General features: G+C 44.0%; 2 protein-coding genes across 3 annotated transcripts in view; one reads left to right on the top strand and one right to left on the bottom strand.

The window, feature by feature from the left end:
* Positions 1 to 1,647: 1,647 nt before the first annotated feature.
* On the bottom strand, positions 1,648 to 6,515 carry LOC142660454 (uncharacterized). The gene is made up of 2 exons (XM_075837070.1): positions 6,433 to 6,515; positions 1,648 to 3,443 (listed from the first exon to the last, which is right to left on the bottom strand). Exons 1-2 carry the CDS (start codon positions 6,478 to 6,480, stop codon positions 2,142 to 2,144), a joined length of 1,350 nt encoding a protein of 449 aa, XP_075693185.1. The 5' UTR covers positions 6,481 to 6,515; the 3' UTR covers positions 1,648 to 2,141.
* Positions 6,516 to 20,504: 13,989 nt separating this feature from the next.
* The window catches only part of USP47 (ubiquitin specific peptidase 47), a 40,251-nt gene continuing 36,947 nt past the window's right edge, over positions 20,505 to 23,808 (top strand). For both annotated transcript variants that reach the window (XM_075838154.1, XM_075838153.1), the window contains exon 1: positions 20,505 to 20,651. In XM_075838154.1, the coding sequence (XP_075694269.1) occupies positions 20,613 to 20,651 (39 nt within the window). In that variant the 5' untranslated portion in view covers positions 20,505 to 20,612. The remainder of the gene's footprint in view (positions 20,652 to 23,808) is intronic.

The following is a 23,808-nucleotide window of genomic DNA, read 5'->3' as shown; positions in this document are numbered from 1 at the left end:
AGAGGGTATAATAATGGGGTAAATAAATAACAATTCATAGATATGTGGCCGGTGTCGCACTGATAAATGGCGCCCGATCTTATCCGCTTTTGGAGCGTTCTGCACATTTTTCGTCACCATATTCTGAGGGCCAGGACTTTTTTATTTTTTCTCCACCGGAGCCGTGTGGGGGCTTATTTGTTGCGGGACAATCTGTAGTTTTCATTGGCACCATCTTGGGGTACATGCAATTTTTTGATCACTTTTTATTCCATTTGTTTTGGCAGGCCAGGTGACCAAAAACCTGCAATTCTGACACTTTTTTGGGGGTTTTCTTACAGCGTTCGCATTGCGCTATAAATGACATTTTAGTTTATTCTGCGGGTCGGTACGATTACGGCGATACCAAATGTATATCGTTTTTTTATGTTTTCAGCGTTTGCACAAAAAACACTTTTTTTAAAAAAATAATAATTTTTTGTGTCCCCATATTCTGAGAGCCGTAACTTTTTTATTTTTTGCGCTGACAAGGCTGTGTAAGGGCTTGTTTGGTTTTTTTTGCGGGACGGGTTGCAATTTTTATTGATACTATTTTGGGGTACGTGCGACTTTTTGATCACTTCTTATTCTATACTTTAAAGGGGATGGTGACCAAAAAAATTGCGATTCTGGCATAGTTTTTTATTTTATTTTTTTGCGTGTTCACACGTGCGGGAAAAATAACATTATAGTTTTATAGTTTGAGTTGTTGCGGACTCGGTGATACCAAACGTGTACTTTTTTTAACGTCTTCATCTTTTTCCTAAAAGACTTATTATTGGAAAAAAGGCAGTTTTTAATTTTTTAACTGAGAACTTAAATTTTTACACTTTTGCTGAACATTTTTATAAATTTTTTTGTCCCACTGCACCTCTCATCTTTATTCTACTACATTGCACTACCAACGTAATGCAATGCATTAGAGCTGTCAGATATTCACTGACAGCAAGCCTATTAGACTTCGCCTCCAGGCAGGGACTAATATGCTTCCGTACGTTTCAGACTAGGAGGCGACTACTGTTGGTCTCCAGTTGCCATAGCAACGATCGGCATCCCTGCGACGCCGTTCTCTTGGAAACCACTAAGATGCCGCGATCGCTTTTGATCGCGGCATCTAAGGGGTTACAGGCAGGGAGCGGAGCTAGTTTCCTGACGTTACAGCAGGATGTCAGCTGTAACATACAGCTGGCCCACTTCGGCTGATGGCGCAGGCTCAGCTTCTGAGCCCGCCGCCATCTTTCATCTGCGGACGGAAGCCTTTTAAGCCCCGCCTCTGGGTGGGGCCTAACAGGCCACCGTAACAGGCTGCCAACAGCCGATTGGCTAGCATGGCTACCTGGCTCTTTTAGCCGGGCAACCATGCTGCAATTGGTCAGTCACTACTGACTGACCAATCAGCAATCACAGGTGGCTCCGCGATTGTTCCCCGACGAGTCCCAGTGCTTGACATGGTGACAGAAAAGCACCATGACGTAACTGTACTTCATGGCGCCTCAATGCAGGGCAAACCATGACGTACAGTTGCGTCATGGTGCGTTAAGGGGTTAAACACATCACAAGCTCAGTAGAAAGATGACAGGATACAATGATCACAATCTACAAACAACTAAATCACCAGGGAAAATGAAACTTTGGAAATACTTTGCTTTATTAATCTTCCATTGACCTTGAGTTACATCATGTCTTATACTACAGTCACATCCAGAGCTGCAGATACATATCTAAACTTATATTACCCCTCATAATGCAGAATCCAACTAAGCTGATAAATTCCAAGTGGCATTGAGCAGAATTGTGAATGCTGCTCTGGGTGTGACTAAAGCATAAGACAAAATATTAGCCCAGTTCTGCTTAAACATATAAAAAGACCAACAATTTAATATAAAGCTTCATGTATTATTCATTGTATTCTATAAAAAACGAGCATTACAAACGGAGTGAACAAGGAAACGTAATAATTAGAACCTGAACTGCATTGAATGTGTCCTAGACTGTAGATTTTTGACAAACTGTTGCAAATTGCTGAGTATATTTCATATAAAACTCATGAATAATAAAAGTAACACAGTTACATAATAACTAAACCAACTCATAGACATAACAATACCAGTCCATTTCTCGTGTTATTTGGTCTCTCTTTTGCCGGATCTCTTTGTCCTTTTCTTGGGTTTTTGCTTTATTTTCAGTATGGGACGGATGGGAGTTGTATCGCCAGGTTCTCCTTTCCCTTTAAAGAAATAGTTGGAGTTCAGGACCGTCTGGACCAGCTTTGTTTGCTCTATCTTTAGGAAGGGACCGAAGCAACATTTGATTTCGCTTTTTATGGAAGCCCCTACAGGGGGTGACTGAGACTCGATCACGATCACGTCATCGCTTGGACTCAAGACCTCCCTCTTGGCTCTAATTCGAGACGGTAGGGAGAGATCTAAGGCCTCCTGGGAGCACGTTTCAGACACTTGGACTTTTTTGACAAAACTCATCAAGGCCAGGTAAGTAAAATTATCATCAGTTTGAGTTGCCGTCTCCCTTAAGGCCACTTGTTGGTTGCTACCGCTGCTGGAGGTGTCGAGGCTGTTGCGCGTAAGACAGGAGAACTGAGAAAGAAGTTGCATTGCGTTGGCAAAATTTTGGCTTTTTACCCAATCTCGTATGCCACTGCCTTGCTCCTGGCCGAGGGGTGGGGAGTCTCCGCTGCTCCCCTCAGAGGATAGAAACTGCTTCTGAGTAATGAAGAGGTCTTGACTGAGATCGGACATTCTCGTTATATCTTCGTTTTTGTCATGACCATTGACCTTGCTGCCCCTTTTTGACTTGGTAAGTGCAATTGGAGAAGACAGTGGACGATTGCCGCCCATGACTATGTTGCTTTGATGTACGGATAATGAATATTTTCTTCCTCTTTGTTGGACACCGTCGTCGTTCCTTGACATTGATTTACCTTTCGGGTCAGGGTTGGCCCCTACGTTGCGATTCTTCTTAGATTTTGCACCATTAATGGTCTCTGGAGAAGGTCTATGGTGCTCAATCCTTGCCGAAAAATTGTCTGATGACTGGATTTCAGGGGACAGGTGCATTTTTTTTTTCTTGCTATTCTTCACCTTGACAGGTAAGTCCATAAAGTCAAGTATTTGATGAGCATTGTCGGCATCATTCATTTCTTGAGGTGGGAAATTCTCATCGGATTCTATGGCAGTCCTCTTCCTCTCCAGTTTTCTCTTCTTTGAAGAGCCAGAATTGCTGGAGGAGTCATTAAGCGTGCTTGTGTTTTGTCCTTCCTCGCAACGTTGAGCTTGGTTTTTGATCGCACATTCAGCTGTGTCACCCGTCTGCCGATTCTGGGATTCCTTCGTCTTAAGTTTATTTTTCCTGGAATTTTTCAATTGACTTATAAATTGCACATTTTCCTCCGTTATGGTTTCCTCCAGCTTTGAGAAGTAAAAGAAATATTCAACAAAAAGAACAAAAGCAGAAATGTCACAGCAGTAAAACCTCACAACCCTCTTGAAAATTGTCCAATAATATAAACTTAAAGAGGCTCTGTCACCAGATTATCAAATCCCTATCTCCTATTGCATGTGATCGGCGCTGCAATGTAGATAACAGCAAAGGTTTTTGGTTTTTTTGAAAAACGATCATTTTTGCCCAAGTTATGAGCAATTTTATATTTATGCAAATGAGCTTTTCAATGGACAACTGGGCGTGTTTTCTCGTTTTACCAAATGGGTGTTTATTGTGTTTTTACCAACTGGGTGTTGTGAATAGAAGTGTATGACGCTGACAAATCAGCATCATACACTTCTCATCGTTCCCACTCAGCTTCTTTCACTGCAGACACACAGCGTGACGTCACCCACAGGTCCTTCAACCTTGGCGTCGGACAAAGAAGATACATGGGCTCCAGGCGTCCAAAAGGTTAATATGCTCGTCTCTAGGGAGTTTACTATGCTTACCTGCACACGGTGATGCTGCTGCAGATTCAACTGTACTCTGACGCCTGGAGCTGATGTGTCTTCTCTCTTCCGACGCCAAGGTTGAAGGACCTGTGGGTGACGTCACGCTGTGTGTCTGCAGTAAAAGAAGCTGGGTGGGAACGATGAGAAGTGTATTACGCTGATTTGTCAGCGTCATACACTTCTATTCACAACGCCCAGTTGGTAAAAACACAATACACGCCCAGTTGGTAAAACGAGAAAACACGCCCAGTTGTCCATTGAAAAGCTCATTTGCATAAATATAAAATTGCTCATAACTTAGGCAAAAATGATCGTTTTTTAAAAAAAAAACAAAAAAACTTTGCTGTTATCTACATTGCAGCGCCGATCACATGCAATAGGAGATAGGGATTTGATAATCTGGTGACAGAGCCTCTTTAATGTAGAGAAAGGTTCCTCCATCTCTAAGCTGCTATAGGGACTTTACTCGTGCGGCTGTCACTAAACACTTAAAGGAAAGCTCCAGTCAAAAACGGAAAATGAGCGAACGCGTGGACCTCTCTAAATGGATTTGAGCTCCCTGACTTTACTGTTACAGAATGGTTTCTACATTGTAACAATTTGTGGCTCATCTACATGATACATAGTTTCCTATACAGATGCACCCAGTCATGTGACTACTCTGCTCCTTCCAGAATTGATTGAAAATAAAAATCTTAGTTACATTCATTTCTGGAAAAGCTGGGTGACAATCAATATGGTTGTGACTACAGCACCCATCAGTGTAAGTGGTTAGTGGTATATTTGAAGCCTTCCACCGCAGGACTTGATATTTTGTATACTCTACAATAATTAATAATTGAATCACTGGAATAGGACTAGAGTTTCGTTTAAAATGTAACTTTTACTTGTAACATATTTAAAAAGTGTGTAAAACAAATGACACACCAGGACAAGACTGTTTACAAAAAAATCTTCCTTATAGTACAGGAGATATAGTGCTCAATGCAAAAAAAGTCAATTCAATATTGGTGATATCATCATTTCTTTGCAGAGTTAAAGAAAAATGCTCCAAATTGTTGCAAAAACATGTGAGTGATCTATTTCCCAGGAGGATATATATAAAACTCTGTGGGGTAATGACCCCTCCTACCCGCTCCTTGACAGGGGGCACAAATGAAGTTGGAGCTGTATTGAAATTTCAATCTTCTGCAGTGGCAGAGATTCCTCAGAGCACTTGTTTCCTCGTGCTGGAGTAAACGCTGGTTCCGGCGTGTGGCGTGCCACTGCAGAAGATTGAAATTTCAATACAGCTCCAACTTCATTTGTGCCCCCTGTCAAGGAGGTTATCTGGCCTTATCTCCCCTGAGGAATTCTGGCCATAAGGAAACGCGTCGGGAGAAAATAATGATTGATTGCCTAAAATCATATAAAAGAAACAAGTGAGGCTTCCCAGTCCCCAGCCATAAGAACGGAACAGGACTTTAACACACTACGGAGCGGGTAGGAGGGGTCATTACCCCACAGAGTTTTATATATATCCTCCTGGGAAATAGATCACTCACATGTTTTTGCAACAATTTGGAGCATTTTTCTTTAACTCTGCAAAGAAATGATGATATCACCAATATTGAATTGACTTTTTTTGCATTGAGCACTATATCTCCTGTACTATAAGGAAGATTTTTTTGTAAACAGTCTTGTCCTGGTGTGTCATTTGTTTTACACACTTTTTACAGCACCCATCACCAAGCTTTCCTAAGTTTCAGAATGTAACATGTACCTAGATATGAAGTCATACATCCTCTGAAACTGTATCATTGCATTACTAAATCAATTTTTTTAATCAGGACTCTAGGAAAGCAGAGTGACAACTCCTGTGGAATCTGTCATAGCGGCCATCAAGGTTGTCACCCAGCTTTCCTAGAAACAGATATAAAATGAGAAATAATAGAATAGAAGAGTGAAGATGGCGACTCAGGGACTAATAATTACTGGTAACTACTGTAGGGTGATACGGCCTTTTAAATACTTAAAGCGACCTTTCCGGTCTCGGGACAATATTATAAATTGTATATGGAGTAATATTACCTGGTGCCCTGAAGTGGTGCCCCTCTGCCGTGGATCCGCCGTTTTAGGATCCCCTCTGCAGCGCTCGTACACTAAGAGTCTGAGACACTCCCACTGTTCTCGGATTGGCCATAGCTGCTTCTGTGAAAAGTTCTGCCCAATCTGTGAGCAGAGGGAGTGTCTTAGACTCAGTCTGAGAAGCGCTGCAGACATATTTAGACAACACGGCCGATCCACGGCATAGGGGGGCTCCTGGAGGGCATTATTACTCCATATACACCAGCACATTTGGCATTTTGTCCGGAGACTGGAGGGTCGATTTAAGCAGCATCTGAACAGGTAACTCCACATATTGGGGTGAAGGAGATATTAAGCAGTGAGATCCGCAGAAAGACTGGGACATGACGAGTACCTTGTACGGCTGCGAGGCTTGAGGCTCCCGTAATGACATATGACTCATATTGTGCGCAGGGACTTGTGTGACTCCAATGAGACTTTTCTCTCTGGAAATAATAAAAAAAAAAAAAATTACAAGATGCATATTCCAGATAAGAACCACTAAACGTGACGCCACCTGTATAGCCTGCGTTGTTTAGACTAGGTATTCGCACCATGGACTGTGATGGGTCGGGAGCAGCAGTTGACTGCAAATAACAACCTAAAAGAGCGATCAGCATCCACAGTGCCATCAGCGTCCATCTATATATACAGCATTGGGCCAATGATTTCTGGCCGTCGTATGATGGAGAACAAAATATGCTGCAGGTCAAGTTGATTTTACACAATTAGCAAATTGAGCTCTGCTGATCCTAACAGGATCAACACAGCAGAGCCAAGTAGCGCCCCTATAACGGGGGAGAGGAAGATAAAGAACAATCCAGGAGACGGGACCAGGAAAAAGTTGCCTCCTCTGTCCCCAGCGTAAATGCAGGTGTAGATCCTGACTCCTTATACTCTACGTACTGCACCCCACATCACGTAGTTCACCCCCACCACAAGCTGTATGCACAACACCCCCTCATTAGACTATTATATACTGCACCCCACATTATAATACTATGTGCTCCACATCATCCTGTATGAAAAGCACCCCCTCATTAGACTATGTATAGTACCCCACATTATTACACTGCAGACTACACCCCTAAATTATTATACTGTATACTACAACCCCACATCATGCTGAATGTATTGTACCCCATATAATTGCGCTGTATCATGCACCCCCACATTACACTATATGTACTTCACCCCATATCAGGCTATATGCACAGCACCCCACATTATCATACTGCAGGTAGGGCCGGGCGATTAATTGAATTAATTCGCCCTCAAAGACTCTCACGATTCTGTTTTGTAACAGAATCGTAGAATCTATTATTTTGTGGCTCCGCGCTGCAAGGGGAAGCTCCGCCCCACCGCCTCGTCACTTCCTGGTCCACCTCGATGTCTCGTCACTTCCTGGTCCGCCTCGATGTCTCGTCACTTCCTGGTCCGCCCCGCCGTCTCGTCACTTCCTGGTCCGCCCCGCCGTCTCGTCACTTCCTGGTCCGCCCCGCCATCTCGTCACTTCCTGGTCCGCCCCGCCGTCTCGTCACTTCCTGGTCCGCCTCGATGTCTCGTCACTTCCTGGTCCGCATCGTTCTGTCTTTGCTTCTCCACTGAACTACTGTTCTGTAGTAAACAAATGATACAGCACGCGTGGGGAAGCAGGGACTCCTAGTACATAGCCACACCGCCCTGTAGATACCGCCCTGTAGATAGCACCCCCCCCCCCCCGCTTGTACCTTGTAGATCGCACCACAAACCCCCCCCCCCCCTTGTAGATCGCGCCGCTGTAGCTCCCACTAGGAGCTGAATTCCTGGCCAAAGCGTCGGCAACCTCTGGCCGGGGATTCAGCTCCTAGTGGGAGCTACTGCGGCGCGATCTGCAAGGGAGGGGGGTGGTGCTGCGATTTACAAGGGGCATGTGGGCGCTATGTCACTATATGTGGGCACTGTGGCACTATATGTGGGCACTATGTCACTATATGTGGGCACTATGTCACTATATGCGGGCACTGTGTCACTATATGTGGGCACTGTGTCACTATATGTGGGCACTGTGTCACTATATGTGGGCACTATGTCACTATATGTGGGCACTGTCACTATATGTGGGCACTGTACGTGGGCACTATGTAGTTATATGTGGGCACTGTGACACTATATGTGGGCACTATGTCACTATATGTGGGCACTGTCACTATATGTGGGCACTGTGGCACTATATGTGGGCACTATGTAATTATATGTGGGCACTGTGACACTATATGTGGGCACTGTCACTATATGTGGGCACTGTGGCACTATACGTGGGCACTATGTAATTATATGTGGGCACTGTGACACTATATGTGGGCACTATGTCACTATATGTGGGTACTGTGGCACTATATGTGGGTACTGTGGCACTATATGTGGGCACTGTGGCACTATATGTGGGCACTATGTCACTTTATGTGGCTACTATGCCACTTTATGTGGGCACTGTGGCACTATATGTGGGTACTGTGGCACTATATGTGGGCACTGTGGCACTATATGTGGGCACTATGTCACTTTATGTGGGTACTATGCCACTTTATGTGGGCACTATGTCACTATATGTGGGTACTGTGGCACTATATGTGGGCACTATGTCACTTTATGTGGGTACTATGCCACTTTATGTGGGCACTGTGGCACTATATGTGGGTACTGTGGCACTATATGTGGGCACTGTGGCACTATATGTGGGCACTATGTCACTTTATGTGGGTACTATGCCACTTTATGTGGGCACTATGTCACTATATGTGGGTACTGTGGCACTATCTACTTTGACAAATGAAATCCATTATTTTTTTTTTCTTACAGCCATGAAAGACGGACTGGAGATGGATGAGAATTTGGAGACACTGATGCAAAATGGACATGAAGAACTGGCCCTTGATCATTTTCTAATGGCCATTTTTTTTCACTGTCGTGTGATTGTTGCCTAAATGCCTGTGATGCCAGGAGTCCCGTTCACACGCACCGTGATCGGGCCGCAAAATCTGGCTGCCGCACAGACTATTTTTCACGGTCCAATCACGGTCATGTGAATCCGGCAATGTCGGGGACCGGCTGAGGTGGTGACGGGTAGAGGGGGATACAATCATTGATTATAGATTCTGTTAACCTGTTCCCTGCTGGGAAACACAGAAGTTATAATCAATTTGATATCCAATTTTCCAATTGTATCTATGATAAAATAAAGTATTTGCAGAGAATAAAAGTTGTGAAGTTCCGTCCAATAATTCTAGCGATATATAAAAAAGTTATTTATATAAAGAAAATGTATGACATTATCTCTTGTTATTACTGTGAAATAAACAGAAAAAATTAAGAAAATCCAGATTCAAATCGAAAAGTGTTTAAAAAAATCTAGATGTAATTTTTTTGCAAAATCGCCCGGCCCTAACTCCAGGCTACACCCCACATGATCCCACTATTGCACCCTCACATTAGTACACTAGAAACTGGGTGTCAAATTATCCATCTACAAATGACACCCCACAGTATTATACTGTGTATTGCACCCCACACTTTTCTTCTATATACTACTCCCCACATTGTCACAATATAGACTGCACCACCATATTATCCTCCTGCAATATATACTGCACCCCAACATTACCACTCTGCACTGCACCCGAGAATGTCACTTTTTATACAGAACATTATAACACAACATTGTTATCCCCTTGTATACTGTCTGCACCCCAACATTATTACACCATAAACGGCACTTATATTATCACTCTCTATATATTGCACCCCACATTATTACACCATAGACTGAACTTATATTATCACTCTATATATATTGCACCCCAACATTATTATACTATAGAATGCACTTATATTATCTCTCTCTATTGCACCCCCACATTATTACACCATAAACTGCACTTATATTATCACTCTCTCTCTCTATATATATATTGCACCCCAGGGTATCACTTTATAGAATGCACATTATACAGTAAACTGCACCCCAAACTCCCACCGCTCTGTATACAGCACCCCAAGTTTATTATTTAAATATGCTCCACATGTTATCCCCAAGTAGTGAACCACATATTATAACCCTGGGTACAGCACCCCATTATATCTCTATATACTGCACCCCACATTATATCTATATACTGCACCCCAATTTATCTATCTATATATAGTGCACCCCACATTATCTCTCTATATACTGCACCCCACATTATCTCTCTATATACTGCACCCCACATTATCTCTCTATATACTGCACCCCACATTATCTCTCTATATACTGCACCCCAATTATCTCTCTATATACTGCACCCCACGTTATAGCCCGTGCACTGAACTCCATATTATCACAATGCATACTGCACCCCACATTATCTATATACTCCACCCCACATTATCTCTCTATATCGTGCACCCCACATTATCTCTCTATATCGTGCACCCCACATTATCTCTCTATATACTGCACCCCACATTCTCTCTCTATATACTGCACCCCACATTATAGCCCCGTGCACTGAACTCCATATTATCACAATGCATACTGCACCCCACATTATCTCTCTATATACTGCACCCCACATTATAGCCCCGTGCACTGAACTCCATATTATCACAATGCATACTGCACCCCACATTATCTCTCTATATACTGCACCCCACATTATCTCTCTATATACTGCACCCCACATTATCTCTCTATATACTGCACCCCACATTATAGCCCCGTGCACTGAACTCCATATCACAATGCATACTGCACCCCACATTATCTCTCTATATACTGCACCCCACATTATCTCTCTATATACTGCACCCCACATTATAGCCCCGTGCACTGAACTCCATATCACAATGCATACTGCACCCCACATTATCTCTCTATATACTGCACCCCACATTATCTCTCTATATACTGCACCCCACATTATAGCCCCGTGCACTGAACTCCATATCACAATGCATACTGCACCCCACATTATCTCTCTATATACTGCACCCCACATTATCTCTCTATATACTGCACCCCACATTATCTCTCTATATACTGCACCCCACATTATCTCTCTATATACTGCACCCCACATTATCTCTCTATATACTGCACCCCACATTATCTCTCTATATACTGCACCCCACATTATAGCCCCGTGCACTGAACTCCATATCACAATGCATACTGCACCCCACATTATCTCTCTATATACTGCACCCCACATTATCTCTCTATATACTGCACCCCACATTATCTCTCTATATACTGCACCCCACATTATAGCCCCGTGCACTGAACTCCATATTATCACAATGCATACTGCACCCCACATTATCTCTCTATATACTGCACCCCACATTATAGCCCTGTGCACTGAACTCCATATTATCACAATGCATACTGCACCCCACATTATCTCTCTATATACTGCACCCCACATTATCTCTCTATATACTGCACCCCACATTATCTCTCTATATACTGCACCCCACATTATAGCCCCGTGCACTGAACTCCATATCACAATGCATACTGCACCCCACATTATCTCTCTATATACTGCACCCCACATTATCTCTCTATATACTGCACCCCACATTATCTCTCTATATACTGCACCCCACATTATCTCTCTATATACTGCACCCCACATTATAGCCCCGTGCACTGAACTCCATATCACAATGCATACTGCACCCCACATTATCTCTCTATATACTGCACCCCACATTATCTCTCTATATACTGCACCCCACATTATAGCCCCGTGCACTGAACTCCATATTATCACAATGCATACTGCACCCCACATTATCTCTCTATATACTGCACCCCACATTATCTCTCTATATACTGCACCCCACATTATCTCTCTCTGTATTATAGCCCCGTGTACTGCACCCCACATTACCACTCTGTGTACAGTACCCAGATATTATTATTATTATTATTATTCAAATGCACCCCACATTATCACCTGTCGCTTATGGCGCGCAAATGACCCCTGCGGACCGAGCAGCCGCCGCCTGGACCCTGCAGTCACGTGGTGGAGGGGGGGGGCGTGTAAAATGTATCGAGGGACAGAGCACAAAAGTAGCGGGTCCCGGGGCCAGAGGAAGAGGAGCGCGTAATATAATACCCGGTAATACCAGACATAATAGAGTATATATATATATATCCTGCCTGCAGTCATGTAGGGGGGGGGCTGCATAAATCACAGGGGCCAAGGTCACAGCAGCTTCTCTGTATCTTCACTGTATCTTTTCTGTATCTTCTCTGTAGCTTCTCTGTATCTTCACTGTATCTTTTCTGTATCTTCTCTGTAGCCTCGCTGTATCTTCTCTGTATCTTCTCTGTAGCTTCTCTGTATCTTCTCTGTATCTTCACTGTCTTCTCTGTAGCTTCGCTGTATCTTCTCTGTATATTTTCTGTATCTTCTCTGTAGCTTCTCTGTATCTTTTCTGTATCTTCTCTGTATCTTTTCTGTATCTTCTCTGTAGCTTCGCTGTATCTTCTCTGTAGCTTCTCTGTAGCTTCTCTGTATCTTCTCTGTATCTTCACTGTCTTCTCTGTATCTTCTCTGTATCTTCTCTGTAGCTTCGCTGTATCTTCTCTGTATCTTCTCTGTAGCTTCGCTGTATCTTTTCTGTATCTTCTCTGTATCTTTTCTGTATCTTCTCTGTAGCTTCGCTGTATCTTCTCTGTATCTTCTCTGTATCTTCTCTGTATCTTCACTGTCTTCTCTGTATCTTCTCTGTATCTTCTCTGTATCTTCTCTGTAGCTTCGCTGTATCTTCTCTGTATATTTTCTGTATCTTCTCTGTAGCTTCGCTGTATCTTCTCTGTAGCTTCTCTGTATCTTTTCTGTATCTTCTCTGTATCTTCACTGTCTTCTCTGTATCTTCGCTGTATCTTCTCTGTAGCTTCTCTGTATCTTCTCTGTAGCTTCGCTGTATCTTCTCTGTAGCTTCTCTGTATCTTTTCTGTAGCTTCGCTGTATCTTCTCTGTATCTTTTCTGTAGCTTCTCTGTAGCTTCTCTGTATCTTTTCTGTATATTTTGTGTATCTTCTCTGTAGCTTCGCTGTATCTTCTCTGTATCTTTTCTGTATCTTCTCTGTAGCTTCTCTGTATCTTTTCTGTATCTTCTCTGTAGCTTCTCTGTATCTTTGCTGTAGCTTCTCTGTATCTTTTCTGTATCTTTTCTGTATCTTCTCTGTAGCTTCTCTGTAGCTTCTCTGTATCTTTGCTGTAGCTTCTCTGTATCTTTTCTGTAGCTTCTCTGTAGCTTCGCTGTATCTTCTCTGTATATTTTCTGTATATTTTCTGTATCTTTTCTGTATCTTTTCTGTATCTTCTCTGTAGCTTCGCTGTATCTTCTCTGTATATTTTCTGTAGCTTCTCTGTATCTTCTCTGTATCTTTTCTGTATCTTCTCTATATTTTCTGTATCTTCTCTGTAGCTTCTCTGTATCTTCTCTGTATATTTTCTGTATCTTCTCTGTAGCTTCTCTGTATCTTCTCTGTATCTTTTCTGTATCTTTTCTGTATCTTTTCTGTATCTTCTCTGTAGCTTCTCTGTATCTTCTCTGTATCTTTTCTGTATCTTCTCTATATTTTCTGTAGCTTCTCTGTAGCTTCTCTATCTTTTGTGTATCTGTATCTTCTCTGTATCTTCTCTATATTTTCTGTATCTTCTCTATATTTTCTGTATCTTCTCTGTAGCTTCTCTATCTTTTGTGTATCTTCTCTGTAGCTTCTCTGTAGCTTCCCTCTATTGTCTCTGTATCTTTATCTTTTGTGTATCTTCTCTGTATCTTCTCTGTATCTTTTCTGTAGCTTCTCTGTATCTTCTCTGTATCTTCTCTGTATCTTCTCTGTATCTTCTCTGTATCTTCTCTGTATATTTTCTGTATCTTCTCTGTATCTTCTCTGTAGCTTCTCTGTATCTTCTCTGTAGCTTCTCTGTATCTTCTCTGTATCTTCTCTGTATCTTTTCTGTATCTTCTCTGTAGCTTCGCTGTATCTTCTCTGTATATTTTCTGTATCTTCTCTGTAGCTTCGCTGTATCTTCTCTGTATCTTTTCTGTAGCTTCTCTATATTTTCTGTATCTTCTCTATATTTTCTGTATCTTCTCTGTAGCTTCTCTGTATCTTCTCTATATTTTCTGTATCTTCTCTGTAGCTTCTCTATCTTTTGTGTATCTTCTCTGTAGCTTCTCTGTAGCTTCCCTCTATTGTCTCTGTATCTTCTCTATCTTTTGTGTATCTTCTCTGTATCTTTTCTGTAGCTTTTCTCTATCTTCTCTGTATCTTCTCTGTAGCTTCTCTGTAGCTTCCCTCTATTGTCTCTGTATCTTCTCTATCTTTTCTGTATCTTCTCGGTATCTTTTCTGTATCTTCTCTGTATCTTTTCTGCATCTTCTCTATATTTTCTGTATCTTCTCTGTATCTTTTCTGTAGCTTCTCTGTATCTTCTCTGTATCTTCTCTGTAGCTTCTCTGTATCTTCTCTGTAGCTTCTCTGTAGCTTCTCTGTATCTTCTCTGTATCTTTTCTGCATCTTCTCTATATTTTCTGTATCTTCTCTGTAGCTTCTCGGTATCTTCTCTGTAGTTTCTCTGTATCTTTTCTGTAGCTTCTCTGTAGCTTCTCTGTAGCTTCTCTGTATCTTTTCTGTATCTTCTCTGTAGTTTCTCTGTATCTTTTCTGTAGCTTTTCTCTGTAGCTTCTCTGTATCTTTTCTCTGTATCTTCTCTGTATCTTTTCTCTGTAGCTTCTCTGTATCTTTTCTCTGTAGCTTCTCTGTAGCTTCTCTGTATCTTTTCTGTAGCTTTTCTCTGTATCTTCTCTGTAGCTTCTCTGTATCTTCTCTGTATCTTTTCTGTAGCTTTTCTCTGTAGCTTCTCAGAATCTTCTCTGTATTTTCTGTAGCTTCTCTGTAGCTTCTCTGTATCTTTTCTGTAGCTTTTCTCTGTATCTTCTCTGTATCTTTTCTGTATCTTTTCTCTGTAGCTTCTCTGTATCTTTTCTCTGTAGCTTCTCTGTAGCTTCTCTGTATCTTTTCTGTAGCTTTTCTCTGTATCTTCTCTGTAGCTTCTCTGTATCTTCTCTGTATCTTTTCTGTAGCTTTTCTCTGTAGCTTCTCCGTATCTTCTCTGTATTTTCTGTATCTTCTCTGTATCTTTTCTGTATCTTTTCTGTATCTTTTCTGTATCTTTTCTGTATCTTTTCTGTAGCTTTTCTGTAGCTTTTCTGTAGCTTTTCTGTAGCTTTTCTGTAGCTTTTCTCTGTAGCTTCTCCGTATTTTCTGTATCTTCTATGTATCTTCTCTGTATCTTTTCTGTATCTTCACTGTCTTCTCTGTATCTTCTCTGTATCTTCTCTGTATCTTTTCTGTAGCTTTTCTCTGTATCTTCTCTGTATCTTCTCTGTATCTTCTCTGTATCTTCTCTGTATCTTCTCTGTATCTTCTCTGTAGCTTTTCTCTGTATCTTTTCTGTATCTTCCCTTTATCACATTATTACAGTCTCTGCTGCTACATTGTATTCACATGCTCCTTACATCCCCTGCACTGACCTCCAAGAAATGGTGAATAACCCCCCTCGGCGGTAATGAGACAAGGTCAAATCTCCATGAGGCGCGCCAATTTATCACATCACCCCACAAAGGTCCGGAAAATAAGCCACAGATGCTTCCATAACAGTGTGTGCCAGGTGTACCCCTATATGTGCCCCATTGTGTACCCCTATATGACCCGGCCACCGGTATTTCTCCCTAATAGGGATGTCACGATACCAGAATTTGGACTTGGATACCGATACTTCGTTTAGTATTGTGATTTCGATACCAATTAGATACTTTTGCCAACAGTAATAAAAAAAAAAAGTTCTTCCATTTCTGATGTGAGGCGCGAGGCGCGAGGTGCGATGATGAATTTAACCTCCATGTGCCTCACATTCATAGTAATTAACCCCATCATGTTTCTCAATCATAATGGGTTAATATGTAAGGTACATGATGGGGTTAATTACTATTAATGTGAGGCACATGGAGGTTAAATTCATCATCGCACCTCGCGCCTCACAATAAGTGATAGAAAGCAGTTTTTATTTTATTTTTATACTGTGTACACATTATAAATTATGCAAAAAAATTATTGTGCAGGTTATTACGGCCGCGCCAATACTGAATGTGTATATTTTATGTATTGAGACTTATTTTAATGTTTATTGTAAAAAAGGCGTATGTGTATTTTTTTTAATTTAAAGAGGCTCTGTCACCAGATTTTGCAACCCCTATCTCGTATTGCAGCAGATCGGCGCTGCAATGTAGATTACAGTAACGTTTGTTTTTTTTCAAAAACTAGAATTTTTGGCCAAGTTATGAACATTTTTATATTTATGCAAATGAGGCTTTCTAAAGTACAACTGGGCGTGTTTAAAGTTATGTACATCTGGGCGTGTATTGTGTGTGTACATCTGGGCGTGTATTGTGTGTGTACATCTGGGCGTTTTTACTTGTTTTACCAGCTGGGCGTTGTGAATGGGAGTGTATGATGCTGACAAATCAGCATCATTCACTTCTCTCCGTTAACGCCCAGCTTCTGGCAGTGCAGACACACAGCGTGTTCTCCAGAGATCACGCTGTGACGTCACTTCCTGCCCCAGGTCCTGCATCGTGTCGGACGAGCGAGGACACATCGGCACCAGGCGACAGAGGCTACAGTTGATTCTGCAGCAGCATCGGCGTTTGCAGGTAAGTCGATGTAGCCTCTGCCGCGCCAAGAATCAACTGTAGCCTCTGGTGCCGATGTGTCCTCGCTCGTCCGACACGATGCAGGACCTGGGGAAGTGACGTCACAGCGTGATCTCTGGAGAACACGCTGTGTGTCTGTGCACTGCCAGAAGCTGGGTGGTAACGAAGAGAAGTGGATGATACTTCTATACACAACACCCAGCTAGTAAAATAAGTAAAAACGCCCACTTGGACTTAACTTTAAACACGCCCAGTTGTACTTAAGAAAGACTCATTTGCATAAATATAAAAATGCTCATAACTTGGCCAAAAATGCTCGTTTTTGAAAAATAAAAACGTTACTGTAATCTACATTGCAGCGCCTATCTGCTGCAATACAAGATAGGGGTTTGAAAATCTGGTGACAGAGCCTCTTTAACATTACTTTATGTTTTTACTTTATTTTTTAATCTTTAATGTACCGGCATATATCTATATTACAGTACATTAGCCTGTGGACCGATAGCACACAGGCAGTTGTTAGGACATACCTCAATATGCCCTAACAGGAAATATGGTGGGACAGCCCCTGGGGTTCTTCAATGGACCCTGGGCTGTCTGCCCATGTATGGTATGGCCCTCGATCGCGTCACAGGAATTCCTGTGACGCGATCCAGGGGCGTCCCCCTTCTCATTCTCCCCTGAATGCTCTAGTCCGCTGTGATCGCAGCATTCACGGGAATAACGGCGGAGAGGAGAGGTTTCTCTGATCACTGCCAGCGAGGCTCCGGCTGTGTAATACCGCCATTGCCCCGCTCCTGACATTAGGTGCGCACGCGGTGAGCATGAGGTGATGTGGCCGGCGCTGCACTAATGAGCGGCGGTTCAGGCACTGGAGACAGAACATGGGGGTGGTTTGTAGTGCGCCCGCCATGTTCTGTGCCGCCGCTCATTAGTGCAGCGCCGGCCGCATCGCACCATCCTGACAGCGCGCACTTATCAGGACTCAGGAGCGGGGCAGTGACAGTATCACACAGCCGCAGCCGCGCTCTCATACATTCATGTGTTACATCACTGCGGCCGCACGGCTAAGTATGGAAATACAAGAAATAACGGTATCGAACCGTTTGGGGATGCAGACTATCGAAACAGTATCGAAGTTTCGATGCATCGTGCATCCCTACTCTCTAATAGCCCCTGAGGCTTGCATTCAGCGCAGGTAGATGTGGCCCCCGGGTCAGGTAACGCGGGGTGGAGTTCGCCGCCGGATTGTCTAAAAAAGCAAAAAAGCTAGTGAAGGTGGGGGGGAGGGGGGGTTAGCGTATGACTTTGTACCAGAATATCTTATATAAATGTAATTTCCCGGGTGGTCTAGAGTGATAATATACCTGGTGTTCGGTGGTAATTTAGGGGTTAATACATTATATCCTTGGTGGTCTACATGTTAATGGTAGTATCCTAATTGGTCTAGGGTGGCTTGAGGGTTAATTATAACATTACTTGTGGGCAAAGATTGTTTTTCGAATTGATACCCAACCCTGGTGGTCTATCTAGAGTTACCACCTTTACCACCCAAAAATAGCGGCCAGTCTCGGGATGTATTTACACGTGCCGGGAATCACGACAGAAAACACCACAAAACCGCCATCGGTAATTACACCCCAAAAATGGTAAAAATTGGTTGCGAATTGCCACTTAGGTCTGGAAAGCACGGACAGTCTCACTGCAAGGCCACGAGCACGCGAACGTCTGGGGGTGAATTGCGGCCCCATCCATCTCTATGGGCCCATGCACACGACTGTGGTTTCCATGGTCCGTGCATTGCCCGGGAGCCTGGACCGCAAAACGATAGGACATGTCTTATTACGGCCGTGTTTTGCGGTCCAGGCTCATTGAAATGAATGCACACAGCCATGTGCACGGCCCACTATTTGCAGGCAGCCCGCGGATGACACTCCGCGGCCGTCCGAGCCACAAATCACGGCCGTACACACCACCACAGTCGTGCATGAGGCCTAAGGCTGGATTCACACGAGCATGTTACGTCCGTAATGGACGGAACGTATTTCGGCCTCAAGTCCCGGACCGAACACACTGCAGGGCGCTGGGCTCCTAGCATCATACTTATGTACGACACTAGGAGTCCCTGCCTCTCCGTGGAACTACTGTCCCGTACTGAAAACATGATTACAGGGACAGTTGTCCTGCAGCGAGGCAGGGACTCCTAGCGTCGTACATAACTATGATGTTAGGAGCCCGGCTCCCTGCAGTGTGTTCGGTCCGGGACTTGCGGCCGAAATACGTTCCGTCCATTACGGACCGAACATGCTCGTGTGAACCCAGCCTTAGGGTAAATTCACACGTAGTGTAAATGCTGCGGATTTTCCGCAACAGAGTTCGTTGCGGAAAATCCGCAGCATAATACAGTAGCAGCAGAGTGGATGAGAATTTCTGCGTAAATGATGATCGGAGAAAACGTTCAGAAATTGACCTGCAGTGCGTTTTTGTTTTTTTATCCGCAGCAGGTCAATTGTATTTACGTAATCGCAGCTTTTGTGTTCCGAATTTTCCCCTATTGAATGCATTGGGGAGCCAAGACCTGCAACAAATTGCAGATGTGATTTTTGCCGCGAAAAAGCTGCGATTCCACTGCAAAAATCGCAACTTAGAAAAAAAAAATCTTATACTTACCCAGAATTCTATGTTTCTTCCTCCAGGCCGGCCTCCTCACGCGCGCATGCCCGCTCTCCTCTATCCTCGCTCTTGCTGTAACACTGTCCATATCTGATTGGACAGTGTCACAGCCATAGTTTCACGCCCTCTTGCCAGTACACGCCTCATTGACAGTTCAGGGGGTTATTTAAATATCGGGTGCCAAATATAACAGCACCGATATCTAAATAAGGGCCTGTTCACATCACCGTTCGCTTTCCATTTCGGGGTTCATACAAACAGAGTGTCATAATGATGGCGGCTGCGCGAGAATCACCCAGCCACGCATCATACGAGGGTGACACACGGAGCTGTTAAGTACAGGGCAGTACGCTCGTGTAAATCCGGCCTAATAGTATTTAACCCCATCATGTACCTCACACATTAACACAATGTTGTCCATTATGACTGAGGTACATGATGGGGTTAATTACTATTACTGTGAGGCACATGGAGGTTAAATTCATCATCGCACCTCGCGCCCCATTAGAAAATGGAAGAAATTATTATTATTTTTTTATTACTGTTGGCAAAGTATCGTCCTGGTATCGAGAAACACAATATTACACAAAGTATCGGTATCGAAGCCCAAATTCTGGTTTTGCGACATCCCTACATCTTACTAACGCGCGGCAAATCACGTTACCAGTAATGACACTGACCATACTTTGTAGAGGTGTCCTTGTCGCCCATAGCAACCAATTAGATCACTTATAATTTGTAGTGGGATTGGCTGGCCATGGGCTGACACCTGGTGTATGGACGTGAGACACTTAATAAACTGTAAACACACATGTTTTATTGCAGTTTAGAGAGGTAACGAATGAGAGCACCAAGATGGCGGCCACACAGGAGCTTATTGGTGGCTTTTCAGCGCCATCTTAGAGCTCCGCGTTATGAGTTGTCATAGTGACTGTAGGTCCTCGGACTGAGGCCGGAAGTGACATCGTGCGTAATCTCGCGAGAGTTCCGGCGGCCATTTCTCCATTGATTGCGTCTGCTCCTGGCAGCGAGATCCGCGCTGTTCCTCCACACCATGATCCCCGCCTGAAGCTTCTCATCCCGGCAGCGACCAGCACGGAGATGGTTCCCGGAGAGGACAGTCCCCTCGTACCCAAAGAGGTGAGGCGGCGCTTCCGGGATCAGGGGCCCTCAGCTGTGCAGGGATCAGGGGCCCTCAGCAGCAGTGAAGCTGTCACTTTAACCCTTGGTAGTCTGTCCTGTTGCGCTGTCGTGTCACTGTATTAGGAGATGCTGTCTAACTATATCAGTCGCTGGCGGTGCTGCGTTTGTCGTGCTGCGGTCCTGCGTTTGTCGTGCGGTCGCTGGCACTGAGCTGCGGTTTTTCTCTCTAGGATGGCGCCGGGTTTGGCGATGTCGGGATATACAGAATGTTTTATGTTCTTCATTATTTTGGTTCTTCCAGGTTAATGAAGTGTAAACACGGCTTGATGAAAAGTTCTCTTTTAATATCCTCTTCTAGATCTCTGCTAACTGTCAGTGAATGGGAACATTCTTGTTTACATCCAGAGGCTGCAAACCCAAACTTGTCAAAGCGGATTGGTTTGTTACAATGTATCAGTGGAGTCCATCGCTGTGAGCTCAATCCAGCAGGAGCACAAATAATTATTGTTTACATCCAGGGACGGAAAACTTGTACAGACCTGATGCTTCTATTCCAGGGACTCCCACCGCTAGGACCCCCGCTGGTTACTAGAACGGGGGTCTCGAGTTGCCCCATGAGGAGGAGTTTGATGGAGCTGCGGCCGCTCCATGTGGACTATGCCTACGGGCTACTGGTTAAGCCTGGTGAAGGGGCGGAGCATGACACAGGGATTCTCGTGATGCTCCGCCCCCTCCGCTCTAGACATAACGCAGTGTTTTGGTTTTGGCTGGAGTGTTCCTTTAAGAGGCCGGTGAGAAGTGAAGCTTTGTGTTTGCTGTCAGCCCGCTCCACCTCAGTTGACACTGCTCCCTGTACACACAGCGCTCCACAATGGGCGCCGCCGTGTTTACCGTCATCTGTAAAACGTAACATGCCAAGGTAATGTCGATAATGTCTTAAAGGGGAATTCCGCTTACGGCAATAATAACTCCGCTACCTTTTATCAGTAGCTGAATTGTCCTTTAACCCCTTCCCGACATTTGATGTACATGTACGCCGTGGGTGTCAGCTTTATATTACAGCTGACACCTGGCTCTAACTCCCGGGGTCTTAACATTATTTGGTGCATTAAAAACTAGAACTCGTCCCACCCACAAAAAGGCCTCGTACGGCTGTTTAGACGGGAAAAAAAAAAGTTATGACTTCTGGAAGGCGAGGAGGAAAAATGGCTGCGGTGGGAAGGGGTTAATTGTGTGACCTTCAGTGTGGTTTTTGCGTGACCCCTGTGCCGTAGATCTGTATATGGTGTCGCGGTGGATGTGCGGGGAGACTGTGAGTCAGGGGTTATTATGACAAGTGATGATTCACGCCACGCAGCGAGGGTTTTCCGGGTTGGCATTTAAAGTGCAGCCGTTCAGTTCTTCAGAGCAGTCGTGTGTGATGTGGAATAATACGATATTCTGCTGGCGCCGTCATCATGACCCCTCTCCTCAAAACAACACCCCCCTCCCTCTACAGGAGATCAGCGGCACCAGGAGGGTCTGGCAGCCACTTACCTTGCTCCTCATAGTACAGAAAGTTTAATTTAGAGTATCTGCAATTTCATCAAACTTCTGCTATAGAGATGTCACTGAGACATTAGCAGTTTGGGTTGGTGGGGGGTCCGCGAGCTGAGACCCCCACCATTGCTGGAGCGATTTGTGCAGAAGCGTTTAGTGGAGACCGCTGCACCTTCGGCTGTGATCGGCGCTCAGTCAGGCTGAAGACGGCGCTCGTACAACGTTCTATATTAACCGGGAGCGCCGATCACAGCCGAAGGTGCAACAGTCCCCGCTAAACACTCCAGCAATGGTGGGGGTCTCAGCTCGAGGACCCCCCCCCCACCCCACCGTTCCAGACTTTTGATGTGTCTCTGTGACCTCTCTATATCAAAAGTTTGATGAAAGTGCAGATTCTCTGTTAGTGCGCTGAAGCGGTGCTGGATTATCAGGTATTCTGGATTAATGGACAATCGTAGAAAGTTTATAAAGTTCATCTAAAGGGTAGAAAACCATCAGAGAGGAGGAGCCCAAAATCCAATGTGATCACAGAATCTAATCCGATCATCGTATTGCTGCTGGAGACGAGGGATCCTCATCTGGATTATCGGATGCCGGATTACAGACGTTGTTAGGGCCTGTTCACATCCTCCGTCACAGATCTGGCAGGAGTTACGGGGATCGGTAGCGCAGCAGTGCCGGGCTATTGTTTCCGGTAAAACCTCGGGCACCTCGAGAGAAAGCATTTTTACAACGTTCACTGAGCGGGTTAAACAACGCTGCATTGAGTTCGTTTGGACTTTCACGGATGTGGCGATACCAGTTTTAACTTTTTTTTTTTTTAACATTGATTTAGGTAAAAAAGGTATTTTTTTTTTTTTTTATATTTTTTTGGGGCATTTGTTTTTAACTTTTATTTTTTATTAGCCGCCCTAGGGGACTTGAACCAGCGATCGTTGGATCGCGTGCATGTTATTCTGCAATACTAATGCGATCCTTTCAGTTTCCTTTAACCCCTTCCCGCCGCAGCCCTTTTTCAGATTTTCGTTTTTTCCTCCCCACCTTCCAAAAGCCATGACGTCCTTTATTTTTCCGTCGATATAGTCCTAGGAGGGCTTGATTTTTGCGGGACGAGTTGTCGTTTTTCGTAGCACCGTTTATTTTGGCGTATAATGTACTAGGAAACGGGGGGAAAAATTATTTGTGGGGTAGAAAATGAAAAAAACAGCGATTCCTCCATGGTTTTTTGCGCGCCGTTTTTACGGAATTCACTGTGCAATTAAAACAACGTGTTAACTTTATTCTGCCGGTCAATACGATTACGCCGATAATAAATATGTGTAGTTTTTTCTATATTTTACTACTTTTACAAGTAAAAACCCAAGTGTAAAAAAGAAAATGTATTTTGTGTCGCCAAATTCCGAGAGCCGTAAGTTTTTTATTTTTCCGTCGATTAAGTGGCATGGGGGCTTATTATTTGCAGGATAAGCTGTAGTTTTTAATAACATTTTGGTGTAAGGCCTCATTCACACGGCAGGGTTTCCCGGCCGGGTGCCGGCCGTTCATAAATCGTCCGGCACCCGGCTGCATTAGGAATAATAGACCCCTAATGGGGCTATTCACACGACCGATTTTT

Source organism: Rhinoderma darwinii, chromosome 9 (genome assembly GCF_050947455.1).
Source record: "Rhinoderma darwinii isolate aRhiDar2 chromosome 9, aRhiDar2.hap1, whole genome shotgun sequence".
In the NCBI taxonomy this organism is placed as follows: Eukaryota; Metazoa; Chordata; class Amphibia; order Anura; family Rhinodermatidae; genus Rhinoderma; species Rhinoderma darwinii.
This window is presented reverse-complemented; position numbering and strand designations above follow the sequence as displayed.